At 32.3% G+C, this 15,708-nt stretch overlaps 1 protein-coding gene across 1 annotated transcript; it reads right to left on the bottom strand.

Annotated features, from left to right (window-relative positions):
- Positions 1-10,083: 10,083 nt before the first annotated feature.
- Positions 10,084-14,580, bottom strand: LOC127150847 (uncharacterized). Its single transcript, XM_051089537.1, has 8 exons — positions 14,414-14,580; positions 12,275-12,408; positions 11,721-11,837; positions 11,375-11,631; positions 11,069-11,284; positions 10,802-10,993; positions 10,366-10,720; positions 10,084-10,280 (listed from the first exon to the last, which is right to left on the bottom strand). The coding sequence occupies exons 1-7, from the start codon at positions 14,578-14,580 to the stop codon at positions 10,373-10,375; spliced, it is 1,431 nt and encodes a 476-aa protein (XP_050945494.1). The 3' UTR covers positions 10,084-10,280; positions 10,366-10,372.
- Positions 14,581-15,708: the final 1,128 nt, after the last annotated feature.

Raw genomic sequence — 15,708 nt, 5'->3', positions numbered from 1 at the left:
TTGGAATTCTCCCCTCGCCTAGACCTGGGATTCACATTCAACAAGCGTCGCATAAGTTACCTAGAATTTCCATCAGCATCTTGCAATAGGTTTCAACTTTTTCACATCATACAATCAGTACAATCAGCAGACAGGAAAGGTTAGCCTCCTAGCTTCCTTTCCTTTCATAAAGTCATAGTAATAACAATATCATACAATAAACATCTACCAAAGAATACTTTCAAATGATCATCAATAAAATACATTTTTCACTTAACAAGATCACAAACACAACATTAACTAGTTATGGAAATCATTCATAAAACATTTCTTCCATTGATGAAAGATTCACAAATATTTTTCTAATGAAAGCTACTCAAAACAATAATTTGTTGCAAAGATCTTTCATAAAGATACTTGTTTTATTTAAGAAGAGTCACTCACGAAAATACTTAGCGTCAACTTTTTCCTTCTCTGCTTTCAACTTTCTATTCTTGCCTAGTGTTTTTCTCGACTAGCCATTCAACATTCAAACCTTTCTCTTGTAATCTATCAGAGTGTTTAACATTTCCAAAGACTCCTTTTTCCATCGGTCTTGAGATTTATTTATAGTGTCCTTTCACATCCAAAGGTCACTTCCATGCTTTACACGTGTCACTTTACCAATTTGTTGTGTTGTGCAGTCAATCGAAACTCGACACATAGGCCCAATATCAACGACAATTAGACGTTCCCTTGAGACACCAACCGTATCTCCTTGGAAAGCTAAACTCTTTAATCGTCTGACTCTCTCTATCTTCTCAGGAAGCAATAGACATTTACTTTCCACAACGAGTTGTTTAGTCATTTCAACAGGACACCTACTTCTTCAACACACTTTCTTAGGCATAGATACTTCTTTTTGCATTACTATGCTTAACGCCTAGCTCTTAGTATCCAACACATGCTTCTTACACGATATAACTTAAACCCAACATTTCTCTTTGCTTCGCCTTTTATCCTCTCGTATCCTTTCTCCCAAGATGTCCCATGCTTATACCTATCTGAAATAACTTTCCAACAAGGGTTCCTTTCAACAAGACTCCCTTTGTTCGGATCAAGGCCTCATAGAAAGAGTTCTAAAGAAGGAGATCAAGCACGGAGGTGAGCGAAGGAAGGGAAGTGGTAAAAGATTTAGTAAGTAGAATAAATCGGGTTTTGGCCAAGGATTGCATTGGGACAGTGATCGAAATCCCAAGTGCTTAGAGTTTGGTAAGCGACACTCAGGAGTTTGCAAAGGTAGCAAAAGGATGAGCTATAAAGCCCCGTGAGTGATAACTTTTAAAACAACGCATGCTTACTAGAACAAATATCCAGCACATATAATACAATCTTATAATGTACTTTTCTAGGAAAAAATATTTTTAGCAAAGCAATTCTTGGCTTACAAGCAACTAGCTTGACTTTACTACATTGTGGTAAGGCATGTCTAATAACCCAAAACATTTTCCTTTCTAACCTTAGCTCTACGATGTAGTAGGGCATGCCCAGTACTTTCGTCGTTCTTGTCGTAGTGGGACACGCCCGACATTCATAACCGTATCATTGTCATGGAGTATACTCAACATCAACAATGAAATAATCCTTTCTTAACTTTACGATGTAGTAGGGAACGCCTAGTACTCCCATTGTTTTTGTCGTAGTAGGACATGCCCAACACTCATAACAACATCATTATCATGGAGTATACTCAACATCGACAACAAAATAATTTTTCCTTAACTCTATGATATAGTAGGCCACGTCCAATACTCCCATCGTCTTTTTTGTAGTGAAACACGTCCGACACTCATGACAACATCGTTTTCATGGTACTCAACATCAACAACAACCCAAGCTTCTCTGTACATATAATATCATTATAATCTCAGTCTCAATCTCAATCATGTATCTAGTGTCGCTCTTAGAAATATTAGAACATCTCATCATGTTTTACTCTTAAGGTTTGCTAGCTTAAGTCTCAACTTAGCTTAACTCATACTTAGCTACTAAAGCTCTTTAACTTGTTGCAACTCTTGCACTATGCCTTGTTGAACTCATCCACCACTTAGATAGGTTTTTATAAACTCAACATTCAATAACTAATTAGCCCAAAAGTCTCATGTTCACAAAAACATGTCCAATCTTGAATGCATTTAAACTTAGATCATGCATGCTTATCTAACTATCTCTTAAGACTCTTTCTAAACTTGAAAGTCATGCTTGGTAATACATTTATAACTCAAGTATGAATCGAATACTTTTAACTCAAAGCATATTATAAATATAACTTAAATAAACAAGTTTAGAGATTTATTTGAAACTCACTTTTCTATCACTCAAAACTTTCGACTAGAGTCTTGGTTTCTAGATGTGCCCTATTTCCTCTTGTCCTAAGAATAACAAGAAACTCGAGTTAAAACTTGGCTTCAACTATGACAATTTTTTTTTAACTTCTTCCTTTTTCTTTCTTTCTTCTCAAGAAAATCCTTTTCCACTCAAGAGAACTCTTTTCTTATTAACCTTGATCTTTCTTAAACTCTTTGGGTGGTTTAGCTTGCTCAAGACCAGTTCTTCAAGCTTGCCTTAGCTCAACACGAGCTCCCAACTGACTTAGAGCCTGAATTGACAAGCCCTAGCTTAGCAAACTTACTCTTAAGTTTTCTTAAACAAAGAAGAGGAAGCTTTAACTACTTGGATCTAAAACTAACATTCTACCTCTTCTTCCTTAGCTTGATCTCGCCAAACACTAGCACTCTTGGGTAGCTTCTTGATTGAAAGCCCAAACTGAAGCTTGGCCGAACTACTCCCTTGCTTTGGCTTCAACTCTTGCAAGGAATATCAACTTCTCTTGAACTCTTCTATCTACTTGCTCTTTGAGTGAAAATTGTGAGAAATGAGAGAAATGAAAGTCTTTCAAACTTAAAGAGAACTTTGCATCCGAAAAGCGTTGACCGCATGCAAGAAATAAACTTCTGAAAATCTGTCACGCGCTTCTTTAAGTGATCATTCAAACCTAAAAGAGAATTGGAGATGTAGAGCCACCAATAGAGTTAGTAATTCTTCTGTGCAATCTTAATTATCAAAGCACCTGCTAACCAAAATTTCAATACCAAAGAGAATTGGACATTTAAAGCTGCCAATAGAGTGAGTTGGATTAAACCCATAAGTTTTAAGTTAGTTATTAAGACTATGACTCGCTTTTTACTTTTAAGGTCAAACCATGATAATTAATAATTTTATAATCATTTTATTGATATTTCAATTTTTATAATATACGCTTTTGTTGCATTAGGGCCCTTTAACACTACTATGTAGTATATATATATATCTGTGTGACACTACAATATAATCTACGATCCACCTTATCTACCAAATAATTATGCTTAGATCGACATGTTTTAGGGTGTGTTTTGATTGATTTTTGAATTATTTTAAAATAAATTGAGGTGTTTGGCATTCATTTGAAATAATTTTTGGAAAAATGAGATTATGAAATAAATCATTTTAGATAAATCACATGCAACCAAATTTTAGAATAAATTTTTATTTTATGTTTAATGAGAAATCCCTTCCAAATATCTATTTTTCTTCCTTTATTTTTCCTATTCCTTTTTACTATGTATTTTTTACTCCGTCGCTTTTTTTTTTTCTATTTTCAAATACTTTGAATATTTTTTTCAATGTATATGAACACACATTTAAATATAGAGATTAGCAAATGTTTCTCTCTCGGTCAAATCTATTTCGACTTAACATCTGTGAAAGAAATCATGAGGACGTTAATGAAAAGAACGTGATCGTTCGGTTCGTGAAATAAAGATGAATGAAGAACGTGATCGAATTGCACATATTTTTGTCTAATTGATATTATATTGTCTAAAAAAAATATTTATCTTATTTATATTTTGTTGATGGAAATCAAAAAATTTTATGATTATATATTTACATTTCAAGATATTTGTGCTTTTAAAATTGAATTTTAAAAAAAATTAATACAAAAAATTAATTAATGTTTAGTTTCAAGTAACTAAAAATTTAATAATTTCAAGATAACGTACAATTAATTTTAAAATATATTTATGAAAAAAAATCAAAATATGTGTATTTTTTATGAAATTTGTTCATAAATATGAACTAAAGCAAACACAATTTTGTATATAAACATTTATAAAAAGAACAAACCAAACAAATGAGTATTTAAATTTTAAATTCATTTTACAAAAAATATTTTTTAAAAAATATATTTTAAAAAAACATTTATTTTCATAGACAATCCAAATGGACCGTTGATTTTCTTCATCTAAGGTGGGGATAGGCTAGAATAAACTAAGTTTTGGAAAGAAGTTTATAACCTAATCCAATATGGACTTTTGTTGGGTTCATTGAACTTTTGAAGCCCTATAATTATGATTATCTATTGGGGCCATCACTTCAAAGGTCGTTGGTCAAAAAAGTTCGATTACCAAAGAGGAAATTTTGGTGGGTCCTTATAGAAAAGATGAAAGGATCACTTGGTTTGGAGTTTTTCGATCTTATTTGGAAGCGCTTAACTCTTTATTTCATTGCCAATTAACTTCTATTCATTTCCCAATATTTTTCGTGTAATGACAAACTTACCTCATTTGCTCTAATTCTAATGAAGAACATATAGTAGTTTTCATCAATTAAAGTCTTCTTGAAATTTGATCCTCAACCATTGTCATCTTGTCACGGATAGTGAAATGAAAAAAGAAGTAGGAGATCAAGAAGCCATTGAAGAAAAATCTTGAAAACAGACATATCTATTGTTTGAAAAAAGAAAAATTGATGGGATGATTAGAGGAGTGAGGATAAAATATTTGGTAAGAGTTAGAATGTTTTTTTAGTTTAATATTATATTAAGAACATTGAAATATGAGAACAATCCGTATTTGATGAGATCAATAATTTATGTCATATTAGTTAACGATATTAAGTAAGCTTTCAAACGAAATATAAAGTCTCAGTTTAAGAAAATAAAGTCGATTGAACATGAACATGCCTAACATACGATTCATAAAATCAATAATTCAAATTCCAATTTTAGGATAAGAGAGAAAGAAGGTAATATACCTAAAGAGAGAGAAGAGTAATATCGTGGGTTTTAGTTTTATGAATTTTTTAGTTTTGTTTTTTTCATGGTAATGGTATAGGGTTTAGAAAAGTCACAACAGTCTCATCATGATCTTCTGAACATTGTTTAGGTTTTTCATGAAATAAAGTTTTGTTGTTTTGGTTTGAGAAATTTTTTCTCAGTAACCAAACAGAATTTACATTGTATTTGTATTTATTATCCTGAATCCAAACGTCTTCTCCATGTATAAGTACTGACAGGTGGGAGAACATACAGTTTAAACCTAGAAATTGTGAAATCTTCATTTTCTTCATGGACGAGAAATTGGAATTAAGAAACAATACATGGCTCACAATAAATACATGGCGCACAATTTCAAATCATGAAATTGCTTGATTCTATTGAAAACTGATAGAGGAAGACGGAGATGGAGGAGAGAACAAGTTGAGATAAGGGAGAAAGAAGAGAGATGTGAAAAGACTGAAAAACATTTTTTTTTCAATTTCAATTTATTAATGTATCATAAGTGAAGGCACGTTCGTAATATATTTTTTAAAACTCAAAAACTAAGTTGGACAATATCTATTTAAAATATTAACGATAAAAAATGCACCTATTCTTGAAAATACAAGGACCTTCAAAGTATTTTTTTCTAATTTTTTAAAAATAGTTCAATTGATATGTTTACGTAGAACCTTTAAAAATATGAAAAATATTAATGAAAATGTCAACAAATTTTAATACCACAAATCAATCTAGTTTGTGGGCGTAATTATAGTTATTTGTTATATAAATTTTGAGCCTATTATAGTACTTTGTTATATAAATTTTAAATCTATCAAGTAGGCTTCACACAAAGATAAAAATCTTATAATTTCTTGTTAATACATGATATAGTTCTTTTTGACTAATGTGTGAAACTTTAGTTATACTCTCTATCCTCCTCTCGAACAAAGGACAATCTAATTATCTTTCAAGTAGTTATCATCCATCCACTCTCTACTCCAGTAGAAGTCTATAAAGATTCTATCGATATAAGTAATCTTATTAAAATTGAAAGTTTTATTAAAGAATGTTCACCTTTCTTTTAAACTTGTCAACTCTAATAATCTAGTAATTAAACGTATAAATTATTCTAGTATGGATCTTAGACACCAAACAAGATAGGAAACAAACAAGTACATATTCCATGCCAACAAATCAAAATGAAGTGTTTTGTATTATATATATATATATATATATAGTTGAGTTTTTCTTCATCACGTATGATTCACAGTGATTTTAAATTTTTTAAAATTATTTTATCAATTTTAGAACTACGCATCAATTTTAGAACTACGCATACACATATTTCCAATCTTGGAAGATTAATTTTGATTATATAAAACATGTTAAAGGGCGTGTTTGGCAGTAAGCCCAAAATCACCTTTTTACTAGCTTAAATCAGTTTTTACACAAAAATATTGCATTTGGTAACATAAAAAAAAAAAAAAGAGTGATTTTAGAAAAATAAGAAATCACTCAAAATTGATTTTAGAAGATCACCTCTCTAGTGATTATGGAAAAGTGATTAACTAAGAATTACTACCTTATTTTATATAATTACTACCATTTCTTTCTTGTAATTTGATAGTTTTAAAATCACTTTTGGTATCAAACATAATAATTGAAAATCAATTTCAAGAGTTTCTTACTAAACATAAATTTGATTAGAAATCAAAATACACATAAATTAAATGCATCATATACATGAGAATTCAAAACATATAGTGTAATTCACAAATGAGTTACATTCATGATACACAATTACAGAATATGAGTTACATTAAAAAACATAACATGAGTTACATTCACAATATCATATTCCATTCAGAAAATTCAGAACATGAGTTACATTCACAATACACAAATAAAGTGTAATTGAATGAATCACATACAACAGAAGTCACAAATACTATGTAATTATCATACTTCACATAGATGACATGCAATACTATACAACACATGCCTCAGATTTTTCCAGTTTCATTGGTGCTTTTCTTTTTCTCCTTCGATCTTCTCTTGCCTTTTGTTCCGTTTTAATAGCCTTCACCTATGTTATAAAACGAAAATTTGTAGCCAATACAGAAAATAATCAACACTTTATTAAATTAACCATGTGCTTACTTTCTTTCCCTTTTCCACAATCTTTTTTCTTTTTTTATTATCCGTTAGTCTTTCGTCTTGTTCACTCGTTCATGAACTCGAATCTTCATCTACCACTGTCTCACCCTCCCCTTCTTCATCGTTATCTTCTTCTACTTGTTTATCTTCTTCTCGTTATTCGTCTTCTTCTCCTTGTTCCTCTTCTTGCTTTTGCTTTCAGTATTTTCCTGTTTGTCAAAGTTATAATCAATTTGTATAATACATAATTGAAGTACAACAAAGGGGAGGGTAATTCTCGTTTTGACCTCTCCCTTCTCCTTTTTTATCTCTATATTCTCTACAATCTATAAAAACAATATACATTTATAGGTATACAACAAATTCCGCTTATTCTTCCTAAAATAAAAGACATGTCTGTTCCTATATTATTTATATAATCTAAAAAGATAATTAAATACAAATAAAATATAAAATATTCGTTCAAAATAGAAGAACACCAGACATCACAACAATGGAAGTACTATAATGCACAGAACAAATCTGAAGAAGAAAATACATTGAAGAATTTGAAAAACTCACTGATTTGAAGAACTCAATGAAGATTTTGAACAGATGAAGGAATGTGAACAAACTGAAAAACTTGATGATTTTGAACTTAACGAACTGAAAAACTTGATGATTTTGCAACAGACGAAGGGAAAGTGTGACAAACAGACTTTGAAATTTTGAAGAATTGAAGGGAAGATTTGAAGTGAATCCGAACGGATGAACCTTTGTTTCCAAATTAAAAATAACGGACAATCTAAAATAGTCACCTTGTTCACATAGCTTTAAATGTGATTTGATGAGTTTTTTTTCTTTTTGTTTTAGGGAGAAAGTAAAATATTTTATTGTGGGTGCAAAGTAATATTTAATTATAGAATATTTGGGAATTAGTAAACAACTGTATTTAAGAATTACATTTGTCACTTATGTAGGAACATTTAAGGTATTGTTCTCCCAAATTTTTCTTTAAATTTCTCTGTTTTACTATTTTATTAATTTAAAAATAAATCTAGCATTTATCAAAAGTAAACTTCCCATCTTGTCGTTGTTTTTGTCAGCCCAACGTATTATTAGTGAGTTTGATCAAACTACACCGCGTTGATATAAAAGGTAAAAAAAGAACAAGCTACATCAAAGTTCTTTTGGGACATGGCAGAGAAAAGAAAAGCTGACTCTATGTAAACGGTACAGAAGCATTGGGCTGATTAATGGGCCCATCATAATTTTGTGAACAAATGGGCCTACAGAACCCAGGCCCATACCCGAAAGGTAACAATGACAACTAAACAACTTTTCTGGTTTGCTTTGACCAAAAAAGAGTAAGCTGATTAGTCGGGGTAAGGGCCGGCTACACGTGTAATACGCTCATTGGATACGATCATCATATGTGACATATTCCTTTTTAGAAATTTTCGAGATAACATCTTTTTTCCCTTTTTCTGTCCATGTTTTCTGAGTCTTTTTTCTTCAATCTTTTACATTGAATCTCTCTCTATCCTATCTTCTCTGCCCACCGCAATTTGATTCTCTTTCATCCTGCTTTTACAATTTTTTAATCAAAACTAAAATAAACTTCTTTTTTCTTAATTTTTTTTTGTTTTTTACGAAATTAAGTATATTAGAATTTATGATCCGTTTGTATTGACTTAAAAAAAATATTTTTTTAAAAATTCATTTTTGTTTAAACCCATAACGGTGAAAATGGTTCAAGATACTCTTACAAAACTTTGAGTAGCTTCCAAATACTTTTATTTTTTTCAAACTAACATATTTTTTTAAATTAAAAACTTGAAAATGTAATCTAAATACACCTAGTTTTTGTTCAAATTTTCACCTTGCATTTTATTAGTAAAATTTATCCATATAATTTAAATAAAATTGAGGGTTTGATACTTTAAAATCTTTGTAGGACATTGTTGAGGAGAAATTAAAGTGTAGTATATGTACCGGTGCAAAGGAAAAAAAATGGATGCTTCTCTTCTTCTGGGAAACATATAGTCAAATAAAAAGAAAGAAATATTAATTTTAAATAAAGAAAAGAAAATAGATAATTAAAAAAGATGATCAAATAGTAATAATTATTAGAGAAACTCCAAAAGAAAAAAAAAACAGAAGAATGAGAAAATGTATTTTAAAAAATATTATCGTGATTAAATAAAAAAAATATATTTAGAATGACGTAAAAAAAGTTTCTAAAAAATTCATTTTGATTAAATTTCATGGTTAGCAGCTGTCGTTGGAGTTGGTGGCCGATAGTTTGCCGACGAAGTTGTCAACATGGCACCTAGTGGTTGGCCGACAATATTCATTGGAAGTGGTGTCTAGAGTTGGCCGACGATCAAGATAATCTGGAGCCGGTGGTCAAGATGATCAGTCGTCATGACCATCAATCGATCACGATACACTACAAGAGACGGGGGTACTCCCGACGCACAAATACGTCGGCGAAAATGCAAAGTACGTCGGGAACGGATATCCCGACGTACAAAACGGCGTCGGGAAGAACGTCGGGAGAAATGCGTCGCGAGAGGCTTTCCCGATGCCGTACCAAATCAGCGTCGGGAAAGCCTTTCCCGACGCCGGGAGATGCGTCGGCATGACGGCGTCGGGAAAACCTTATTCCCAACGCCGTCTATGCCGACGCATCTTCCGGCGTTGGGAAAACCTGTTTTCCGACGTTTTTTTCCCGACGTAATGAACGTCGGGAAATATTTTTTTATATATTTTTTTAAATATTTTATTTTTACTTTTTTCCTTATAATATTTTGCTCAAACATTCACAATGATGTTCGGATTGCTCAAAAAAATTTTGCGACGTTTTGGATTAAATTAAAATAAATTAATAAATATACAAACACAAATTTAAAAAATAGAATTAAAATTAATAATACGAATAAGTTGACTACAACAAAATATAGTTCTCAATATAGAAAAAACATAAACATAATGAAAAATCTCCCAACGAGGTGCGTATGCGCGTCATTCTACACCTTCGGTCCTAAAAATGGTATAAAAATAACTAAGTTTAATACATAATCATATATTGCAAAAACTTAAGAATAATAGAGACATATACGACGTACCGCAGAGCTAGGGATCATGTGGTGGTCCCTGTTGTGCACGAGTTAGGTCTTCAATCATCTTTTTCATAGCTTCCACTTGTGAAGCTAATGCTTGGTGATTTCTATCTTGTACTTCAATCCGTTCCAAAGCTTCATGAAGTTTAGCTTGTAATTCAATCTCTTTTTGTGTGGACTGCGAACAAGATGTCGACGAACTGCTTGCACTTGCCGTTCTGCGGGCCTTCGGCTTGGGTCCCCAACCAAGGCCTTTTGAGTAGCCTGGTCGTCTACCCAACACCTGATCGCATATCTCATCCTCAGAGAGTGGCTGACTACCCTCTGGGATAGGCTGGGATTGGAGTTCCAGCATTTGATTCTGCAACAAATTTAAAAATTATGTTAGGTAACGCGCAAAAATATATAATAAAAGTGGATAATTAATAAGGGTATAACTTACATGCGCATCCTCGGCGGCTTGCGATACGAATGTCCCAGCTCGAACGTGTGTTTCCCGGAACAATTCCACACGATCGACCGGCTGCCCTCTTCTTTCAGCGAGCTCATACTGTAATTGTAGAAACGACTTGGACCTGCTACTATGATTGTAAGGCTGCTTCTGTCTAGCAGCCTTGTTTGTCCGTGATTGCTCCTGCATTAAAACAATTATATTGTTTATTTCTTATACATATAAAAACTTGTTATCATAATTAATCATGACAAATACCTGGAATGCACGGCTGATATAATGGTCGCAGAGGAAGTGCCAATCCTCATCACGTCCAACCAATGCGTTTGGTGGGTTGGCACGAGCCTCCTCCGGGTCGCTGTACTTTTTGAAATGTTTATGACAGTCGGCCCGGAACTCTTTAAAGTTCGTGAGCATCTGATGCTCAACAAACCTGTTCATTGCTTGATCATTGAAATCAAGCACAAAGAATCGCTGCACATTACAAACATAACACATTAGATTGGTTAAAGTTAGATATGTTTCAAATGAAATCATATATAAATGTGTAGTGCATTTAATTACCTGGAGGTCGCCCTTGACGACCTCAATGTATTCTCTCTCAACGTCCGTCCACTTAAGACAGCGGACGGGAAATGTCTTTCGCACGCACACGCCTATCGCCTGGCTGAAGCGAACGACGTGTGGAGAAATAGGCTTTTCCGCTCTAGGGGCGATCGTCATCGGAATGCGCCCATTTATTGCAACGTGGCGCTCTAACTCCAAGAGTCGAGACTGCGCACGTCTCCTAGGAGTCGGAGTCGTTTGTTGAGAAGAAGACCCTGCTCAATAAATAGACAATAACATATAAAGTTAGAAAAAAGAACATGAAATATTTGTAAGTTAAAATTAAGAAAATTCTTAGACTCACCCGTATTGTCGCCCACAGATGATGACCCTCCTGCGATGTTATTATCTAAATTGTCCTCAAACTGGAGGAACATATCGTCCGTCTCCATAAAATTTGATCGTCGATATGACATAATGGCTATGGACATAGAAAACAAACATTTAGATTATGAACAATTTAATTAAGACTATGGGTTTTATATTAACCGATTAGGGATGAATGAAGTGTCATAAACAGTATGCAAGTCTCATAATTGATAGTCACAATTAAATATCATTAATAAAACTAAGAATATATATATATATATATATATATATATATATATATATAAAACTATTTCAAAATCTAAATTCTAAAACTAATCCTAAAACTAATTAACTAAAGGAAAACTAAAACAAAAATAAAAAAGAACTTTAAACAATTTCAATAAACTCTATCTAGCAAACAATTTGAATATACGTTAATTTAATACATACATTTTTTTAACTTTGAAACAAAAAAACAAACAAACCCTAAACTAATTTTTATCAAAAAAAACCCTAAAAAAACTAAATAAATTTACATATTTCACTTACCTAAAGTGGCAGACGGCGACGAGGAACAACGGCGAGGGCGGTCGGCGACGGACGGCGGCGGAACAACAGGAAATTTCAACGGCGGCGACTTCTTCTTCTTCTCCTTTCTTTTTCTCCTCCTCTCGGTTTCGGTTCTGTAATTCACAAAACTGAAACGAATTTAAAGGGGATTTCCCGACGCAGTGACGTGGCGTCGGGAAATCCCTCAAAATGCGTCGGGAAAAGGGGAATTCCCGACGCTCATTAAACCCCTTTTCCAGACGTTTCACGCGGCGTCGGGAAAAACCCCCATTCCCGACGCCGCTCCCGACGCACTGTGAGATGCGTCGGAAAAAAACCCCTTTTCTCGACGTATTTTTGCTGACGCCTTCATGGTGCGTCGGGAAAGATGGTTTTCCCGACGCATCTCCCGACGCGTTGTTGAGGGCGTCGGGAAAGCCCTTATTCCCGACGTTCTTTATGCCGACGTGCTTTTCGGCGTCGGGAATGCTCCATTTTCTTGTAGTGATAGATCGTCAATGGTTGATCGTGAACTTGGCCAATGGTCATCAATGACATTCAATTAAAAAGACAATGGCATTCAATAAAAGATAGAAAGATTTAGAGGAAATACGCAACAAAATTTCACAATTATCATAAATTCTCAGTTTTTTACGTAAATAGAAACTCTCTTTTTTTAGGACTATTTTGTCCTTATGATTATCATTTAATATATATTATTTTCAGATTTAATTATTATTTATTTCCTTAATTACAATATTGTTATCATAATTGTATACATTTATTTTCCTTATTTGTATTTTAAATAAATATGAATTAATTATATTAGGCAAAACGTTTCCAATTTATTATGAAAATATTATTCAAAAGGATATATTTTCTTTTAATTTTTCCTTTTTTCACTACTCACAAGATTTTTTCCATTAGTCAAAATTGTTTATCTATATCAATTCTTCCATAATTTTTCTTCCACCGCTGAATGACCTCAACCATCATTATATATTTTTTTCTGTCCTAATTTTATTACACAGGCGGATCTTTCGCCTACCGCCGAAAATCGTCGTTTCACCGCCAGATTTGTCTAAGAGCTTTTCTGGCTTTTTTTTATTTCTCGATTCCATTCCGTTTCACATATATCTGGTTATTTTATTTAACAATACCATAATACGTCAATATATAACCAATATACTATATGTTAGATTTTCAATTTCCATTATGTAGCTACATGTGCTCTCTGTTTATATAAATATATACCCCATCATATTAACAATGTACGTACATTCATCCGGATGTACAATTTTGCAAGATATTTCTTCCATATTTAGTTTCTTCACCACCGAAAGTCCTCAACCATCATTATATTTTTTTCTGACAGAAATTTATTACACAACCAAATCTTTCTTCCACCGCCTGAAATCCTCAACCGTCGGAAACTTTACTTTACATTACAGTACAAAGCTTCACCGTCGTTTTTTTAGATTTAAAATTTTCATTACAGTAGTTATTTATCTTCTCTGGTTATGTAAATACATACCCAATCTACTGTATTTTAGATTTTGAGGTTCCGCTACAGTAGTTATTTATCTTCTCTGTGTATGTAAATATATAACCCTTCATATTATGTAAATATATACCAAATCTACTGTATTTTAGATTTTTATATTGTAATGTTGTTAAAATTTTAATTTCAATTATAAATGTTTCCTAAATTTTCCTTACTTTTATGTTCCTTTATACTTCATAATATTGCAAATATACTCTGTATTATTTTCCTATTTTTCAACCACATGATATTTTTTCAACCATAATGTATACATTATTTGCCTAAGTTTTTTAGGTCAAACTTTGCAGTTCAGAACGTTACAATATTGTATTTAATATTGTAAATTTCAATTAACTTCAAATTATAATGTATAATATCCTGATACACACTATTTTATTTAATGTATATCATCTCAGTCGAAAAGTGTATTATCAGATTGCTTTCAATTTCAATAACTGAAAAAATGCACTATTGTAATATACACTATTTTATTTAATATATACCATCTCAATCGAAAAGTGTATTATCAGGTTGCTTTCAATTTCAATAATTGGAAAAATGCACTATTGTAATATACACTATTTCATTTAATATACACCTCTACTTTTCTCTCACCAACCGTCTCTTTAATTTCTTCCACAATCTTCCTCTGAACTTCCTCATTCGCTATCAATTCCGCCATCCTCCACTCTATCACTGTCTCCGTCGTGTTCGTCTCGCTATTCAAAAACTCTGAACAAAGTGTCACCAATTCCCTGTCCATCGTCAACGAATTCCCTCCACCGCCGTGCCCATCGATTTTAAAATTGAAAGCGTGTCCAGGTACGAAAACGACATCACATCACCATCGGATTTCAAAATATCGTCCACTTTCACAACTGTTTGATCTTCCATCTCTATTCCGTCGCCGTTTCATCTTCCATTTTCAAAACCCTAAAGATCGGTTGAAGAAAAATTTCAGTGTACGAAGGAGAGTATAATGGATTCCACAATTGTCCGTTGCTCTTTCCTTACGTGGTTCAAAAATCCCTCATTTTCACGTCATTAACATACTACTTACCAATTTTCTTTTCTTTTTATTTTTAATTCGTAAATCATTTAATATAGGTAGTGTAGTAATTTAGGCCAGACTTTTTTATAAAATATTAGCCCAATTAGGACCTTAGTATACTATATAGGAAAATTAGGCCAATTGTGTAAAATCATAGGCCAAATTAGGCTATTTGAGTTAAACCCCCTAAAAGATATATATATATATATATATATATATATATATATATATATATATATATATATATATATATATATATATATATATATATATATATTCCAAGGCCCCTCAGGCCATGCACAAGCGCCAAGCCCAGCCACCATGCCATTAAGAGCCAGAAGGCCATTATAGGCTATTTTTCTATTTTTGGGAAATTTAAGGAAAGTTTTGGATATTTTCAGGTCAACGAGGCTCTAAAGGAATTTTCCAAACTAAGGAGAAATCTAAGTACTACGAGTGGCACATTGATTTAAAAGTTGTTTATAAAGCATATTTTTCAAGTTATTGTTCAAAGACATGTTTTATGATAAATGACTATTGAATTGATTTCTCAAGCTATGCTATGTTTGAATGATTTATTGATGAATTGTGAAAGCAAAGAAAATGTTTCAAGATTTTCAATATGTTTTTGTTGGGTTTTATGTTCTAAAACTCGTAAATAGTAAATATAATCAATTGACCGTCATTAATAAAGTATTTTATTATTATAATTTCAATAAGTGTTATTGATTATATTATTAATTTTGTCTTAATAACCTAAATCTAATAAATTAACATCCTAAACTGTTTGATGAGTCTTGAACAGTCACTACAAGAGACGGGGGTACTCCCGACGCCAAA

This window comes from Cucumis melo, chromosome 9 (assembly GCF_025177605.1).
Source record: "Cucumis melo cultivar AY chromosome 9, USDA_Cmelo_AY_1.0, whole genome shotgun sequence".
Taxonomy (NCBI): Eukaryota; Viridiplantae; Streptophyta; class Magnoliopsida; order Cucurbitales; family Cucurbitaceae; genus Cucumis; species Cucumis melo.
The sequence above is the reverse complement of the archived record's forward strand: the minus strand, read 5'-3'. Positions and strand labels throughout refer to the sequence as shown.

What these genes read in the sequence shown, in the direction of transcription:
- LOC127150847 (XM_051089537.1), bottom strand. Translation starts at nt 14,580, where the DNA reads ATGGACAGGGAATTGGTGACACTTTGTTCAGAGTTTTTGAATAGCGAG. An exon ending in GTCGCCGTCTGCCACTTTAG is followed by an intron (nt 11,838 to 12,274) that starts GTAAGTGAAATA and finishes CTATGTCCATAG; the next exon opens with CCATTATGTCATATCGACGA. An exon ending in ATATCAGCCGTGCATTCCAG is followed by an intron (nt 10,994 to 11,068) that starts GTATTTGTCATG and finishes GTTTTAATGCAG; the next exon opens with GAGCAATCACGGACAAACAA.